General features: G+C 43.5%; 1 protein-coding gene across 4 annotated transcripts in view; it reads right to left on the bottom strand.

Annotated features, from left to right (window-relative positions):
- Positions 1 to 17,267, bottom strand: part of LOC124102418 (vomeronasal type-1 receptor 90-like) — a 46,497-nt gene extending 29,230 nt beyond the window's left edge. The window contains exons 1-2 of one of the 4 annotated variants that reach the window (XR_006854868.2): positions 16,978 to 17,091; positions 1,658 to 10,025 (exon numbers count right to left, since the gene is read on the bottom strand). Coding sequence is in view for 1 of the 4 variants with exons in the window: in XM_046458695.2 (XP_046314651.1) it covers positions 16,978 to 17,215 (238 nt within the window). In the remaining 3 variants the exon portion in view is untranslated. Of the gene's footprint in view, positions 1 to 1,657; positions 10,026 to 15,202; positions 16,253 to 16,977 lie in introns of those variants that run through there. The other 3 variants (XR_006854867.2, XR_009228129.1, XM_046458695.2) reach the window with 3 other exon arrangements.
- Between the last annotated feature and the right edge of the window lie 333 nt (positions 17,268 to 17,600).

Genomic DNA, 17,600 nt, shown 5'->3' with positions numbered 1-17,600 from the left:
TTTGCCACCCACATCTCAGACCGAGCACTAATCTCTAGGATATAACTCAAAAAACTGAACACCACAAAAACAAATAACCCAATCCATAAATGGGCAAAAAAAAAAAAAAAAAAAAACGAGCAGACACTTCATAGAGAGAGAAATACCAATGGTCAACAAATATATGAAAAAATGTTCCACATTTCTTGAGTTTTTTTTTGGTTTTTCTAGCAATTAGAGAAATGCAAACTAAAACTCTACTGAGATTTCATCTCATGCCAGTCAGAGTGGCAATTATGAAGAATACAAGTAACAATAAGTGTTGGTGAGGATGTGGGGGAAAGTTACACTCGCCCATGGCTGTGGGATTGCAAAGTGGTGCAACCACTCTGGAAAGCAGGGTGGAGATTCCTCAGGAAACGGGAATGGAACCACCATGTGTCCCAATTATCCCTCTCCTCAGTCTACACTCAGCGTACTATAGTGACGCAGGCACATCAGTGTTCACACCAGCTCCATTCACAATTGCTCACCATGGAACCAACACAGGTGTCCTTTACCAGATGAATGGGTGAAAAAAATGGGCTTCATACACACCATGGAATGAGGAGTGATACGCATTGCCAGTCAGTGGATGGAACGGGGGACTGTCATTCTAATGGGAGTTATTCAATCCCCCCAAACTAAAGGCCCAATGCTTTCTCTAGTATGCGGATGCTGTCAAACAATAAGTGGGGGGTAGGAAAGAATGGAAGTACATTGGATTTGTCAAAGGGGAATTAAGGAAAGGGAGGGGCAATCTGAATATAGAAGACAGTAGAATGAATTGTGCATATGAATAAATGACCCATGTAATTCCATATCATGTGCAACCCAGAAGAGTGGGAACCTGGAAAAAAAATAGAAGCCCATGACCTACAAACCTAAAATAAACACAAGAATTTTAAGTCTATCTTGCGATGTTCCAGGTATTGGAATTAGATGATAAGGCTCTAAAAAGACCTGTAATCAATGTAATAATAGTTCATACTGGTAAAATAGATGAAAAGATTAGTTATTTCCTGAGAAAAATGGAAAATTAAAGGTATCAAATGAAAATGCAAAGAACTAAAAATATAGTATCTACAATTGCAATTTCACATTTAGTTGGGCATGGTGGCATACACCTGTCATCCCAGCGGCTCGGGAGGCTGAGGCAGGAGGATCGTGAGTTCAAAGCCAACCTCAGCAACAGCAAGGCCCTAAGCAACTCAGGGAGACCCTGTCTCTAAATGAAATACAAAAAGGGCTGGGGATGGGGCTCCATGGTCGAGTGACCCTGATTTCAATCCCTGGTACAAAAAATTTCACATTTACTGGACTGGATAGATTGGAAACGGTAGAAGAAAGCTTCTGGGAATGGCAAACAGGTTACTAGGCATCCATAGTCAGGGTGAGAAATTCAAATTAAAGTTTTAGGACCGTGGATATAGGTTGGTGGTAAAGTCTGGGCTTAGCATGACCAGTCCCTGGGTTCAATCCCCAGCATCTAAAAGTGTATATAAAAAAGATTTAGAACATGAGTGATCTGAAGCATTCTAACTCATGGACAACTAGAAAGCTGAAATGGGGGCTGTGGCTGTGGCTTAGCAGTACAGTGCTTTCCTAGCATGTTCACGGCCTGGGTTCGATCCTCAGCACCACATAAAAATTAATAAAAATAAAGGTATGGAGTCCAACTGCAATTAAAAAATAAATATTTATTATTTTTTATTTATATATGACAGCGGAATGCATTTCAATTCTTATTATACATATACAGCACAATTTTTCATATCTCTGGTTGTATACAAAGTATATTCACACCAAATTGTGTCTTTATACATGTATTTTGGAAAATAATGTCCATCACATTCCACCATCATTTATAACCTCATACCCATTCCCTTCCCCTCCCTCAATGTCAGGAAACCAGGTGGTCCCCATGAAAATGGAGTGGAGAAGAGGGCATCCATCAGACGTCACAGGGAGAGGATCTACAGAGCCTCAGGAGGATCTAGGGACCTCTCATCCCCAGAATCCAGGCATCATAACATGTGGAAAGGGTATGGGTTAATTTGAACTTTGAATCCAAGTAAGAGAACTTGGAGTTGTCTACAAGATTGGGACACACTTTTTTTTGTCAAGGGAACTCATAGGAAATTTTGAGCACCTCTCCCCAGATGGTTGTTATCCAGAACAAAATCAAATCAAGGGGACTAAGCGAAATGTTCCACTGGGGACTCCATAGTTCTGTGCTCCCCAGTGGGATCTTGTCACCTTAGTAGAGACACTAAAATTGCAGGCTGCAGAGAGATGAGCTCACAGCCTCTTTTCCTTAGAACCATGCAGGTTATGCTCAGGTGCACCAAGTGCTCCGCATCCATCCAGGTAAGTGCCTCTCTGTTCCACAGAGATAGTAAGTACCTGAAGCTTGTAGGAGGAGGTTGCAAGGGGCAAACTGGGTCTAGGAGTGAGGTTTTTGGTAGCTTGAGACACCCAGCTCTCACCCCTATATTTAAGAAGACTAAGGTGCTCTGTGAAATATGAGGAAGGAGATCTTCCTAGGTTGCGTCATCCTTTGAGACACAGAAAGTTAGGTGCTATTTTTGATAGGAAGTGCTGATTATCTCAGGCTTCTGTTTAATTTTCTTCTAGCAACTATAGCAGTGCTCATGTTACATGTGCGTTTCCATGTTTGATATGCTATTTACTCCTAAACCAATAATCAGGGATGTAATAAGTTGCCTGCCTGCTTTATACTAAATATGCTCAGGTTTCCTTTTCTCACCTTCCTGGACAAATAGAATATTACTGATCTCTGACTACTAGACTCTGAGGAATTAAAAACCATAATTTTATATAGCCCAGAAGGTAATGAGGGCAACCTCAATGGCCACAGGCATCTATCAAACTTTCCCATACAATGTTTCTTTTATTACATATAATAACACAATTTAGAAATGAATGGTGCCACTTCATAGTGGGTGCTCTGCCCATGAGCAAATTTCAAGTGAGAGGACAGTGGTCCTGTGTCACCATCCCAGGAAAAGACCAGTGAATCTGATTGTGGTGTCCTTCTCCTTCCCCAATGACAAGGTAATAGAATTGTCCATAGCTAGATAAGAAGACTATTTGTGTCCATTAATCTTCTTTCTTTTCATTATTCACTTAAAAGTTCTCTTTGCCCTTTTCCTAATAATGAAAGTGTCTGAAAGGCCTTTGATTATATATGCCACATTTTTTTATCCATTCATCCACTGAAGGGCATCTAGGTTGGCTCCAGTTTAGCTATTGTGAATTGTGCTGCTATAAACACTGATGTGGCTGTGTCCCTAAAGTGTGCTGTTTTTAAGTCCTTTGGGTATAGACCGAGGACAGGGATAGCTGGGTCAAATGGTGGTTCCATTCCCAGATTTCCAAGGATTCCCATACTGCTTTCCAGATTGGCTGCACTAATTTGCAGTCCACCAGCAATGTATGATTGTGCCTTTTCCCCACATCCTAAACTCATTTTGTCCTGGTGTGTATTTTCAGGTCCTAGTTCATGCAAATTCACTTATAGAAAAAAAGTGAGCTTTTCTTCTTCCTAAAGCAAACCGGACTTGACTCACCTCATCAGGGCCACAGATCCTCCTGCAGGTAGGTAAGTTTGGGTTTCCCAGTGATGACAGCTTAGGGTCTGTGATGAATCTAATTTGCAGTTCCCTACTGTTGTTAGAAGACTAATTTTTCTTTTAATGATTCTGAATACAGACTTTAAGATATTCTTAGGGTCTATCTGTAAGTGTGAACCCTGAGCTGTTCATAAATCCTTCCAAATTTCAGTAACAATGGATTATTTTTAGCCTTAATTTCTGGAAATGGCTGCCATTCATTCACCCAAATATTCTCCAGGATTCTCTCCTTCTTGGTCCTTATATATGTCACAGTGGCTCTGCACCCGGCAGGGCACCTGGCTGTGGGTGGCTGTGCCCTCCCTGATGTGCAAGCTGTTTCTCCCTAGTGCTCTTCAGAGTTTCCCAGCTACATCTCTGCCACAGAGAAGAACTTCCTGCCCAATTTTTCCTGAGATCCTAACCCACTTAAAGCAAGATGAGTCTCCCTCCCAGATTTCACTTGTCCATCTTACTTTAGCCATGGGAATTGTGGTAAAGTTGAACTACATAGCAACCGTGAATCAAAGTGTGCTCCTTTGCTGCTGCTGGTATTATTATTATTTTGGTACCAGGGATGCAATCCAGGAGTGCTTGACCCCTGAACCACAACCCCAGAACTTTTCACATTTTATTTAGACACAGGGTCTCCCTAACATGCTTAGGGTCCCTTTAAGTTGCTGAGGCTGGCCTCATCTTGTGATCCTACTGTCTCAGCCTCCCAAACTGCTGGGATTACAGGTGTGCACCACTGCACCTGGGCCACGTTACTTCCCCTGTGACTTATGTCCCTCTCTATGAAAGGTGCAGTCTTTCTAATGTAGTTTGCTTTGAAAAGTGTGTTAACCGAATACCATCATATTGCTAAGAGCCACAGGTTAGGAGGCCCCTTGATTACCCTGCAGGGAAGCAGAAAGTTTTATCCTGGTCCTGAGCCTCTGGGCTCTTCTGTGCTAGACAGGTGTGAGTGGCAGATGCGATGGCTGGGAGAGGACACGCTGGACAATTTCTTTTAGCTCATTTTTATAAAGGGTTCTTATTCACCAGAACAAATTCTAATGTCAATGAGCGATTAACACAGATGTAGCTACATACTTTTAAAAATCACTTACATATTGTATGATATTTAAGTGAAATCAGTATTCTGTATTGGATGTATGATTTGCTGATACATTATGATGTGATCTGAAATTTAGATGGAGGATGGGCACGGGAATCCCAGGGTATAGGAGGCTGAGGCAGGAGGATTGTGAATTCAAAGCCAACCTCAGGAAATTAGCAAGGCCCTGGGCAACTTAGTGAGACCCTGTCTCAAAATAAAAAAGAGGATGGGGCTCGGGCTGTGTATCAGTGGTTGAGGAGTCCTGGGTTCAGTTTCTGGTAGGAAAAATAAACTCTTTGGTTACAGCTGGATAGATTCAGAAATATATAATTGCTCCTGGGTCTACACTGTTTTTGTCGTTGAAAGTGTTTGCTAACATTCCTTCATGCTCTGGAGAAAGGAGACTCATTTTTTCATGCTGCTACTGTGCAGTTTTGCCTTCAGACAAATAAGACTTTCTGGTCATTTTAAAGCAACAATGAACTGGGGTCTTAATTTCTGAATATTTTTGAAAACTCCTGACTTCTTCTCATTCCTACTTTTCCAAAACTTTCATGTTTGCACGACTACATATTTTGAAATAAGATTGAAAATCGTGTCCTTGAATGGTCTGATTTGCAGGTGATTTAAACATGTTACTGAAAGGATTTTACAATGCTGGGTGCTTGCCTTGCACATGTTTTAACATGTATTAAACACAATAAAAGCAAAGTCTCCATTTCACACAAATGGTATAACAGAACACAATTTTAGAACTAAAATTTAAAATTTTTATTTTAAAATGTTGTACATAAACCATCATATTTAAACACAGATGTTTATGTTATTCTTTAAAGCTTCATCAGTATATATGTTACCTACATGAAACAGTTGTTATAAGAACAGATGTATGTAATTTTATGTATAAAGATGTCAGGGAATAACATCTGTGCTGTGATCATATGTGCCTTGTGGAAGATCTTCCTAGTGTCATTTCTGGGCTTGTTATGGTAGCAAACCTGAATATACTGAACAAGGGAAAGAATAAAATTTTATTTTTCCTGATCACCACATTTGGGAAAAGAAGAACTTTTTCCCCTAATGGTGTAGAGAATTTCCCTTTTAGACAAACACTGCATATTCTTACTCATGTACGAAACCTAAAAAAGCATTGCACACACTCTCCAAGAAATATTGTTCTAGCAGATCATTCAACAAATCTTCCAGCATAAATTTCAGTCTTGGGCATTTGATTCCAGAAAAATGTCACCTTGAACTTGTAATAGAGATAACATCTTGGAGTTTGTCTTTCAGGAATGGGCTGGACACGTGTCCTTTAATTAAAACCTTGAAACACCAACTCTGTTTTAAAATAGCACCAAGTCTGTTTTAAATGTAGTTCTATTTACTACTCTGATTGTAAAGTCTTGAAAAGGAAAAAATAACTATGCTCTTGGCAATAGTTCCAGAATGTTCTAACATAGGCTAGTTATTCTGGATAGAGGATTAACAGCAATGTGACATGTGTAGCCACCTCAGGGGATTCCAAGGACAGACATAAAGTTTCGAGTCCTCAGAACAGAATAGTGCAAATGTTCTACTATGTTGGTTTTTCTATTTTTTTTACTGCAATTTGAACACAGGAGCAATTAACCACTGAGACACATCTCCACCCTATTTTTATATTTTATTTAGACACAGGGTCTTGCTGAGTTGCTCAGAGCCTGTGTAAGTGGCTGAGGCTGGCTTTGAACTCACATCCTCCTGCCTCAGGCTCCTGACCTGCTGGGATTACAGGCGTGCACCCCCACGTCCTGCCGTAATTTCTTTCTTCTCTTTCTTTTCAGGCAGGGACACATCTGATCTGTTATTAAAAGAGCTGCATTGATTCTCCCAAGTCTTGTGCATGAAGAACTGTATGATAATAAGATTAGAAGCCAACATTTCTGGAGAGCTCATTATGTGCCACGAACACTTCCAAGGTTGGTAGGCACACTTTACTTTTTCCCACATAGTCTCTGCAGGATCCACATAACAGGACTCTTTATGTGGACAATTGAGATGACTGGACCTCAGCATCCTAGGGTGCTTAAGAAGAAGCTATTGTAAATGGTAGCTCCAACTTGCAACTTCAACCAGTCCGACATCTGAGTTCACACCAATATTTTCTTGTTTATATATTACAAACATTTGGTCTGGTGGGAAATAAACCAGAGTTAAAATGGTGCAGATATGAAGTAACTCCATGCAGGTCTAGTCTGTGGACACTCATGTTTGGGAGGGCCTTACTTCCAGTTTCTTGCAATCAACCCCCCTGAAATTTGGCCCAATTTGTAGACCTCCTATTATGCAACTGACCAACAAGATCAGGAAAAGGCAAATCAAGTAAGTTCCTGTCTTGCCCCAGACAACCTCAGACATGAGGTAATAGGAAGGAAATATATTCTTTTGAGCCATGACATGACCCCATTTTAAAAAAATCCCTGACACTTTTTATTTTTCATTTTGAGACAACAGGGTCTCAGGAAGTTGCTTAGGTCCTTGCTAACTTGGTGACGTCAGCATTGAACTTGCCATTGTCCCATCTCAGCCTCCTGAGCCACTGGGATTACATGAGTGCACCACGGCACCTGGCTGACAATTCTTAATGTACAAGAAAACTGAAGTATCAATATATATGACGCTGTGGAGGTCCCAGTGAGATTGGAAGGTACTGAGAGAAGGCGGTGTGTGGAGATGCGTTCTCCAGGGTGTGAATAGAACATAGTTTGGTGTTTTTTTTAAATTTTGTGCTGGGGGCTGCTTGGTGGGTAAGTGCACCAGCAAAGTTACACCTGGTCCTTTTGACTCTCTATTTTGAAACAGGGTCTCACTAAGACGCCCAGATTGGCTTCACCCTTGTGATCCTCCTGCCTCAGTGTGTGGGGTCACTGGGATTTCAGGCAGACACCACTGTGCCCAGCACCAGAACTGAATTTTCATGTGGAATAAAAATACAGTTGGATGAATCTTCTTTTTTTCTTCATGGAAGTGGTGTTCATTTGAGATTGATAAAGGAGGTCAGATTTGCAAAAAAAAAAAAAAAAAGACATTTTTGTGAGTTACTGTGGTCACAATATTTTTCTTTCCCTTGTAAGATGAACAAAGCCAACAGACTGTACAGTAACATTCACATAAGAAACACCGTGTACACCGTGACTGGCGTTGGGGTCATGGCCAACGCCCTTCTTCTTCTGGTCCACATCTCCTTGCACATTACTGGGCACAGACCTAAGCCCTCTGACCTGCCCATTGGTCTCCTGGCCCTAATCCACCTGGTAATTCTGCTCATCAATGGCTTCATAGCTTCGGACATTTTTATACCTCAGGGGGGCAGGTGGGATGACCTGACGTGTAAATGGCTCATCTACCTGTACAGGTTGATGAGGGGCTTCTCCATCTGTGCCACCTGCCTGCTGAGTGTCCTCCAAGCCATCACCCTCAGCCCCAGGGGCTCCTGCTTGGCAAGGTTCAAACATAAACCCTCACATCATAACCTGTGTTTCCTTCTCTTCCTGTGGGTCATCTACTCATCCTTCAGTAGCCACCTCTTCATCTCCATTGCTGCTACCCGCAATTGGACCTCAGACAACTTTATGTACGTTACAGAATCCTGCTCCTTCATTCCCATGACCTTCTTCCTCCGGCATAGCTTGTCCACCCTGCTGACCTTCAGGGAAGTCTCCTTTATAGGAATCATGGCCGTCTCCAGTGGATACATGGTGGCTCTCCTGTGCAGGCACAAGAGGCAGTCCCGGCATCTCCATAGCACCAGCCTGTCTCCAGTGTTATCCCCAGAACTGAGGGCCACCCAGACAATCCTGCTGCTCATGAGTTGCTTCGTGGTCATGTCCATCTTGGACAGCATTGTCTCCTATGCAAGAATCACACTGAAGGATGATCCAATATTTTACTGTATCCAGATCCTCGTGACCCATAGCTATGCCTCGTTCAGCCCTTTGGTGTTTATTTGTACTGAAAAACGTATAATTAGTATTTTCAGATATAGTGGGAGAAGACAGTAAACATTTCAGTAGCCCGTGGTGGATAAGTTCTGTTAAGGCGAGAAACTGTGCTGAATTTGGAGTGATTTATCATGACAGAGTGTTTAGAGTCTTTGGTTTAAATGCAATGCAAAGTCTCACTCCCTCTGTTGAACTATCCAGTTGGACATGTGTGGATGCAAGTACATCAAAGAAAGCCAAACCATGGGACTCTGTGAAATATTATGGGGATGTCATGTTTCTCACCGGATCCTTAATAGGGGCCTGTGAGTTGGATGTCACTTGTCATAACCTGGGTTATTGCAAAGTCTTTTTAGATACAACAGTCACAATGTTCTCAAATATTGCATCGTCTCCATTATCTGTATTTTTCCAAACTACACTTGTAAACATATTCTACCATGAAATATCACATGATCCAACACACACACAAGACACACTCTCACACACACACGTTCAACATGCAGGGAGTCAAACAGCCTTCTCCACATCATTGCTCTTAAAACCATGCTTTAAACATTCCAACATAGAAACAACACCTGCAATCATAAGAATATGTAAACAATACGTGATGGCCTCTGTAGACTCTGGAATATCATCAACTTTTAAAATGGAAGAATATTCTGGATCACAGGGCCGCCTAACTGAGTCCGCAAGTTACTCTACTCAGTGAAGCCGGTTTAGTCGCAAAACAACAAACATTGTATAAATATACTTAAAGACGGTGGGAGTTGGAGTGGGCAGAGTGACAGAGCAGGAACACAAGGGCGTCCAGAGACCAAGACAGGAGGCAGCGGGGAGTTGTCCCTTGGTATGTTGAGAACCTCTATTCAGTTAGGAAGTGAGTGCTGTCATGGGTGGTGGTGACCGTCGTGCAATAATGTGAATAGATTCCAGGCCACTTGACTGTAGGCTGAAAAATGGTCAGAATGTTTATGTTACATATATTTTATCCTCATAAAAGGGTTTTTAATTATCAACTCAGTTGTGGAAAACATTCTTTCTGAAACTATAAAGTAAGGGATAAGACTCTAAATGTGGCGCAGGGTCATTTGGTGAGCTTTGAAACATCAGAGCTGATTTGTCCCAGTGATGTGAAGATTGGCTTTGAGAAGCTCACTTCTGATCTCAGCCTCTCCCAGGAGAGGTGTTCTCCATGCGGATGCTGTTAGGCACCACTTTGTGCTGCTCTGCGTTCCAAAGACATTCAGCATCGCAGTAACTCCTTTCCCGGGTGAAAGGTACATGCTGTAAGAACACCAGGTTTAGACAATAAGTCACACGTGGGAGTTTACCAATCATGATAGCAGTGATGCAAAAATTATTCACGTGTCACATATCCTATTTAATTAGCAAAATTAGCCAAATATAAAATACTCTCGAATCAAATGTCTTTATAAAAATGTAGGTATTAAAGGAAGCAAAGAATATGAGATTAAACATTTTAAAAAACAGAAAAGGGACATAGAAACATAGGAGAAAGGTGTCCAAAGGATTACAGGACAGAACAAAGTGGCTGATTAAGTTATTATGAATAGCTGTTAAGTCTGAATCAATGAAAGTCCTCAATCAATTGATATTGGGCGGCTGAGATCACAATAACAGCAGCATGATCTTAAGACTGCACTTCAAGGTGTAGCTATAAACCAGGACAAAAGGACCCAAGAGACATGCAGAACATCCCAGGCAGAATACACTACTCTGATGTGCTCAGAGCAGCGCTCATAAGAGGACACATACCAGGTCACAGACAAGCCTCCTCGATCCTATCAATATCTGATATCCTATCAAGTACATCAACAAGCACCATAGAGTGAAGATAAAATTAAAGACTGAAAACTGTCAATCCCAACTATGTGGAAATTAAACAACACTGTTTAACCAGTCACGCACGGAGAACTCACAAGTGGAATCAGAAATTTCCTTGAGAAAAAAATGAGGATCAAAATACCACCTACTAGAACTTGGGGGTGCATCAGGAGGATGTCGCAGAGACGTGAATCAACACGTCTCCATTCACAACCAGATTGAAAAAGAGAACCCTAGACACACACAACCTCGGAACACTGAGGTTGGAAACTGGAACTAAACAAGTATTGATGGAGAAGAGTGAACCAGTAACAGAAGAGACCCCACCCCTCCAAAAAGGGGCCCAGAGACACGGGACTTCATGATGGAGGGCTACACATTGAACAATTAGCACCAAACCATCTTGATCTCCTCCAAATTCAGCACGTTGAGAGCATCATCCATGGTGAAGGCCTGGGGTTTATCCATGGGACACAGGTGGCTCAGTACATGCGGATCATCTATAGGGACACCCAACAGCATACAAATTCCAAGGAAGGAGAGACACTGTCTCACGAGTGATGTGTTGACATAGGTATAAACACTAAAGATCCCACAGAATTCCTTTCAGGATTCTGACAGGCATTCAGCAGAACACAAAGGCAACATCCCAAGAATTCTGCTTTGTTTCTTTACAATTGCCACAAAATATGTGAAAAGAAAATTCAAAAGACAATCCCCACAATAAACCAATATAAAGAGCAAAATACTGAGGCATGAACTTGGCACTTGTACCCAGAAAACTATAATGATGCAAGAAATTAAAGCAAACATGAATCAGAGGAACCACGCATCGTATTCATGATGCGAAGAATCAATATCAAAATGTCCATATTATCAGAGTTATGTACAGATCAGATGCAATCCCTTATCCAAATCTCAGGAGGATATTTTACAGAAATAGGAAACGAGGTAGCTAAAATCCACATGCAACTGTACAAGACCCTGAATAGGTAGATCAACCCTGATAAACAACAAAGCTGATGGAGCCACACTCAATTTTTAAATATATTTTGAAGCTATGGTAATTAAAACCGTGTGTTAGGGCTGGGGATGGATCTTGGAGATGTAGCCCTTGCCTAGTGTGCATGCACAGGTCCTGGGGTTCATCACCAACACTTGAAAACCACACCTGCATACAAAAGAAATAAAAAAGGAAGAAAGAAAAAAATTATGGAATAGTGGCATAATAGTAAACCTATAAACTAGTGGAACGAACGGGGTGTCTTGATAAACATCCTCATACAATGTCATGGAGACATCTTTCAAAGCACTGCCATATATAGCCAATGTAGTATGAATAGTCTTTTCAACAGATATTTGTATGCAAAAGAAAAATGATGGACCCTTGTCCTACGGCACACACAAGGATCAAGTCGAGATGGATTGAAGACATAGATGTCACACATGAATCTGTGAACCTTGTCCCCCCACCCCCCAAAAAAACAATTGGATATCTTCATGACATTGGAATAGGAAACTATTTTCTGGGATATCACACCAAAAGTACAGGTGACAAAGTCAGCAACATAATGACATGTAACTACAAATCGTCTGTACAGAAAGGAGAACTATCAGCTGTGAACAGACAACATATAGGACGAAGAGTATATTTTCAGATCATATATCAGGAAAGAGGTTGATTTTCAACGTTTGGGGCTGGGGCTGGAGCTCAGTTGGTAGAGTGTTAGCCTTGTAAGCACAAGGCCCTGGATTCAGTCCCCAGCACCACACAAAAATTAAACCTTTATTAAAACCTCAGAACTTAGTAAAAAAAATAATAACCTCATTAAAAACAGCACAGGATATGAATAGATATCCCACCCAAGCAAAAACACGTATGTGGCCAACGAGCAAAGAAAAGATGCTCAACATCCATCAATTCTCAAGGAAATGCCAATCAGAGCCACCAGGAGGTGAGGTCCTGTCACAGCAGTCAGGAGGGCGATGATGTGAAAGGAAAGGTCACCATGACTGTGGAAGGTGCCCTGTGCCTGGTTGGATGCCTGTCGCTGCCCTCGAGAAATTCTGATAAACATCACCATTGTACTTGTGTTTTGTAAGCAAAGTCCAATAAAGAATGGGATCTGAGCAGAAGGGCTGGATGGACACATATCTGCTGCCATTCTTTACCACCCAGGTCAAACATAGTGTCTTGGGTTCTCCTGGGCATTTATCATGCGTTTGATTCTTCCTTTCGATCCACAGGTCCAGGTTCCCATCATTTCTCATTTATCTGAATCCTGGACAACTTCTGTTTTGATTTATCTGGATCCTGGACGTATTCTATTTGTGTATGTCCTGTGGATGAATACATCCAGGTTTCCGTATCTGGAAAATGTCATTTTTAACTCTATTATTGAAATTTGATGTGGTCTTCATGTATAACATTTGGAGGGAAAAAAGTTATTTATTTGTTTCTGTTTACACTTTTAAGATACGGAGGGGATGTGGGGGTAGAAAGATAGAATGAAACCGACATTATTACTATATGTATATATGTGACTGCACGACCAATATGATTCTGCAACAGGTATACTCAGAAAAAATGAGAAAAATGTATCCCACCTGTGTATGAGATATCGAAGTGCATAAATGCATCCTACTGTCATGTGTAACTAATTAAAACAAATTTAATTTTTTTTTTTTAAAAAGATATGGTCTCCTTCTCTTCTGGGTCCCAGGGTCTCAGGAAGCAATGTGCTTTCACTGTGCTCTAGGGCCTCTGATGAGCTGATTTTGGAGGGCGTGCTCTGCTTTTAAGACAACCTCCTGCTTTCTGGCAGTTTAAATGCAAAGTGCCATTGTCATTTGTGTATATTTTGACCATATCATAACTCAAATAGAAATACTATGGATATAAGTGACTCTGTACTCTGTGTAATTTTTCCAAGTTTCAAAGACCTTAGAAGGAAGTTGGGTTCTATATCAAAACCTCAGCTTACACAGGGTGACCCTGCATTACGGCAAAACATCTGCTAGGATTTTCTCACGAAGCATTTCTTGTCCAAAACTAATTTCACAAATTACAAGCAAATAGGGTCAATCCTGACCCTGTACTCAACCACTTAGGTGCATGACAGTGAGGTTGCAAGGATATTTAAAGAGAAAAGGTGGTGGTTGTTTCCCATTCCTGGTGACAAAATATCCAGGAATACAAGTTCCTAAAACTTGGGAAAATAATATTTATGCCCATTAATCTTAGATTTTGGGATGTCAGGATTTTTTCTGGGGTTACGGGTGTGCACCACTATGAATGTCCCCCATTTCTTTACTTTAAAAAACATTCTCTTTTCTCCCAGAACTTCTGAAGACTTATTCTAAAGTATCGGTAATGTCAATATTCTGAATCAGAAACTATACTTACAACTTTTTTAAGTTTACAAGGAATTTTGTATAATTCTTAACCTGGTCTCAGCAAGAGGATTTCCGTTCATTTTGACGATATTTTGATCTAGGATTCCTTCCATTTTTTTGGTTAATATTCTTTCATCAAGCTTGTAAAAAAAACTTAGTCCATTATTTTTCCACCTCTTGCTCCCCGTTTTTTCTTTTAGTTTTGGATCTGTAATTATGCAAAGGTTTGACTGTTTATAGCTTATGCACACTTCTTATTAATTAATTATTTTTTGGGGGGGTACCAGGGATTGAACTCAGGAGCACTCGACCCAGCCCCACCCCCAGCTCTATTTTGTGTTTTATTTAGACACAGGGTCTCACTGAGTTGCTTAGGTCCTCACTCTTAGTGAGGCTGGCTTTGAACTCATGATCCTCCTGCCTCAGCCTCCTGAACTGCTGAGATACATGAGTATGCCACTGTGCCCGGCTCATATTTATTTATTTTTTGTTCTTTTAAATTATACATGACAATAGCGTCTACTTTGACATATTTATACAACCATGAAATAGGTCTTATTCTAATTAGGTTCCAGCCCTGTATTTGTACATGATGTGGAGATTTACTGTGGTGTATTCGTATATGTGCAGAGCAAAGTCAGGTCAGGTTCATGTGACTGTCTTTCTTTTTTTTCTGACCCTCATCCCTAAATTGTAGAAGACCTCAGAAGAGGGCAAGACCTCCCACGTTCTTGGATAAGCAGAATTCATGTTATTAAAAAACACCATACTACTGAAAGCGATCTGCAGATCCAATGCAAGGATCTTTCATTCCTATTAAAGTCCCCAGGATGTTCTTCATATAAATGTCCCACTCAATCTCACTGCCACAGACTCTAAGAGGGGAGGAGGGATTGACAGCACACGTTCTATAGGTTCAGCACCTAAGGGACCTTCTAAGGCAGCTAGCTGTCCCCTACTAACATCTGGCTGAATTCTCCCAACACCACGAAGCAGAGATCACGAGCCCCATTTTACAAATGAAGAAACTGAGGCTGAGACAGAGAAAAAGTCAAAACCCTGCAGGAGACACTCCTAAAAGGAATTCTCAGGTCCCACAGATTTCCTTTGCGCCTGAGGTTTGTGGAAAAACCCAACAAGACTTATAGGCATTTGCCCTATGAAACTCTCAAAGGCATCTTGCAAAACGAAGGCTTTATAGAAGCAAGTGATTTATCGTGTATATGTACATTACATGCCACAAATGTATACTTTAAATGTATACTTTAAAATGGATTTTTTTTTGAAAGAGGTAAGCCAGATGGGACCTTGCAAGCCTGTAATCCTAGCAGCTCAGGAAGCTGAGGCAGGAGAATTGCAAGTTCAAACCCAGTCTCACCAACTTAGGACGACCCTGTCTCAAAATAATATACAGACAAATGGCTGGATATGTGGGTCAGTGGCTAAGCATTTGTGGGTACAATCCCCAATGCCCCCCACCTCCCAAAAGAAATAAAGAAAAAAAAAGGTGTCATCCACTATTATGATTTTGGATGCAATTTTATTTTATGATCTCTTCTCAGGTAGCAAGCAATACACAGGCTCACACATTTGAATTGAGACTCTTTTCTAGAAACCAGAGCACATTACTTGATCTTTATGTTGTATTAGTTTAGTAGAACACTAACTGGGACTCATCAGTGGGGATGCTTCTGATTGAATTCTATTTCATGGCTTATGAAAATCAGAACCCAAAAAAGAGAAGAAAATGCCCCCAACATTGGCAGAGATTCCAGAAGCCTCCCGGTAATGACAGTTGTAGGGAGAGGTCAAGGCTGAATTCAGACCCTCATCTCACTTGGGGATCTCATTGTGTATTTTGCTTTCCAAGAAGATGGACCCAAAACACTCTGGGCAGAGTGTAATAATCCTCCCTTTCCTGGCGGGAAAATTCATCCCATGCATCAAATTCACTGAGTTACACTAAAACTAGTTGCTGCTCTTAAGAGGAATCCTGAAGGTTTTCCAGGAACCAGGCTGATGAGCACAGAGCCCAAGGCTGTGGCTGCAGGGAGAGTTTACCCGCAGCTCTGGCGCCACCTGGTGTCCAATGCGCGGCTCAGCACGTCCAACAGGGGGAAATGACACTAAGCACAGGGAGCAAGCACCAGGTGGGACAGGTTGACAGATGTCCTTGGAAGTTTGGGGGACTCATGGGGACGCAACTGCAGAAGGCGGCGGACCATCTCCTGAAGCAGGCCTTCATATCAGGTAGGAGGGTCTCGGGGCAGCTGAGTGACACGGTGAGAGGTGACAATGTGACAACTCAGCAGTGGAAACGGACCCATGGACGGTGTCAGGACATCAGGGACCTAAAGGAGCCCGCGCCTGTTTGGCGCCTGCGCAGCTCTGGCGCCACCTAGTGTCCGACGCTTGCTCAGCGCCTGGACTCTCGGGACAGACCAGGAACAGCAGGGGACTCCCAGAGGACACGGGGACTCCTGGCCAGGGGTCTTCCCCTGTGTCCTCACTGTCCAGGGTGGAGCCTGCGACACGGAGTGTTGACTGTTTTATAGAGGACAAAACTGTCCACCTGTCCGTCTCCACGACATTGCTGTCACCCTTTCCCCCTCCCCTCCTCACCCGCCACCGCCAAACCGTCCCTTAGAGACCCCGGAGCTGTGCTGGCCTCTGCCCAGCCTGAGAGGTGGCGTCGCCCGTGTCCTGCTCACAGCTACAGCGAGTCCCCAAGGTCGCCCTGGCGGGGTCGAGCCGGCTCTCGTCCGCGCTTCTCCCCCTGCCCAGGGCCAGGACGCCCTGCCCGGGTCAGTGCGGAGGACCGCGGGGGCCGGGCCACCCACCACCCACCACCGTCTAGGCCTCCAGGTCACGCCGTCTACACCGCAGGCACCAGGAGGGGTCTCCGCGACACGCCGGGAGCACGGTCGCGCCCAGAAACCAAGTCTCCAAGGCGACATCTCAGGACCCTCCCAGAGACCCCTGGACCCCAACCCACCTGGACAGACGGAGAGTCCACCACGACCCTGAGGAGGGACAAGGAGGCTGCGCAGCGGGTCCTCAGCCTCCCTCCGCGGCCTCCCGTGTGAGGGGGGAACTGCGGCCGGCGGAGCGGACTCTGGGGTCACATCTCGGGCCGCGGGAACACCAGGGCCCGCTCCCCGCTGGGTCCACGGCGACCTCTGAAGGGATTTCCAGTCACACGCGCCTCTCGGGTTCCTTAGCCTCGTGCGCATGCTCCCGCCTCTCCCTCAGTTTCCCAGGAGGCTCCTTGTTCCCGCGCTGCGCTCCCCTGGGGAGCCCGGGGCGGGTCACGCCTCCCACGTGATTCCGCTGGCCCCGCCCCCCTCTGCTCTTAGGGGTGGGGCTCCACTCAGCCCCGCTCGGCTCCGCCCCCAGCTCTGCCCACTAGCTCGGCTCCACTCCGACCCACTAGGCACCGCCCCCAACTCCACCCATTCGCTGGGCTCTCCTCGCTCTGCTCCGCCCCACCTGCTACCTTAGGCCCCGCCCCTACCCGCCTGCTGGGGTGGGGCTCCACTCACTCACCACGGTTCCGCTCTCGGCTCTGCCCATTCGCTGGGCCCCGCCCCGCCCACTGCTCCTAAGGGTTGGCCTCCC

The sequence above is a fragment of the Marmota monax genome, unplaced genomic scaffold (assembly GCF_021218885.2).
Source record: "Marmota monax isolate L192 unplaced genomic scaffold, Marmota_monax_Labrador192_F-V1.1 WCK01_AAM20220418_F8-fsc00370, whole genome shotgun sequence".
NCBI classification, from domain to species: Eukaryota; Metazoa; Chordata; class Mammalia; order Rodentia; family Sciuridae; genus Marmota; species Marmota monax.
The sequence above is the reverse complement of the archived record's forward strand: the minus strand, read 5'-3'. Positions and strand labels throughout refer to the sequence as shown.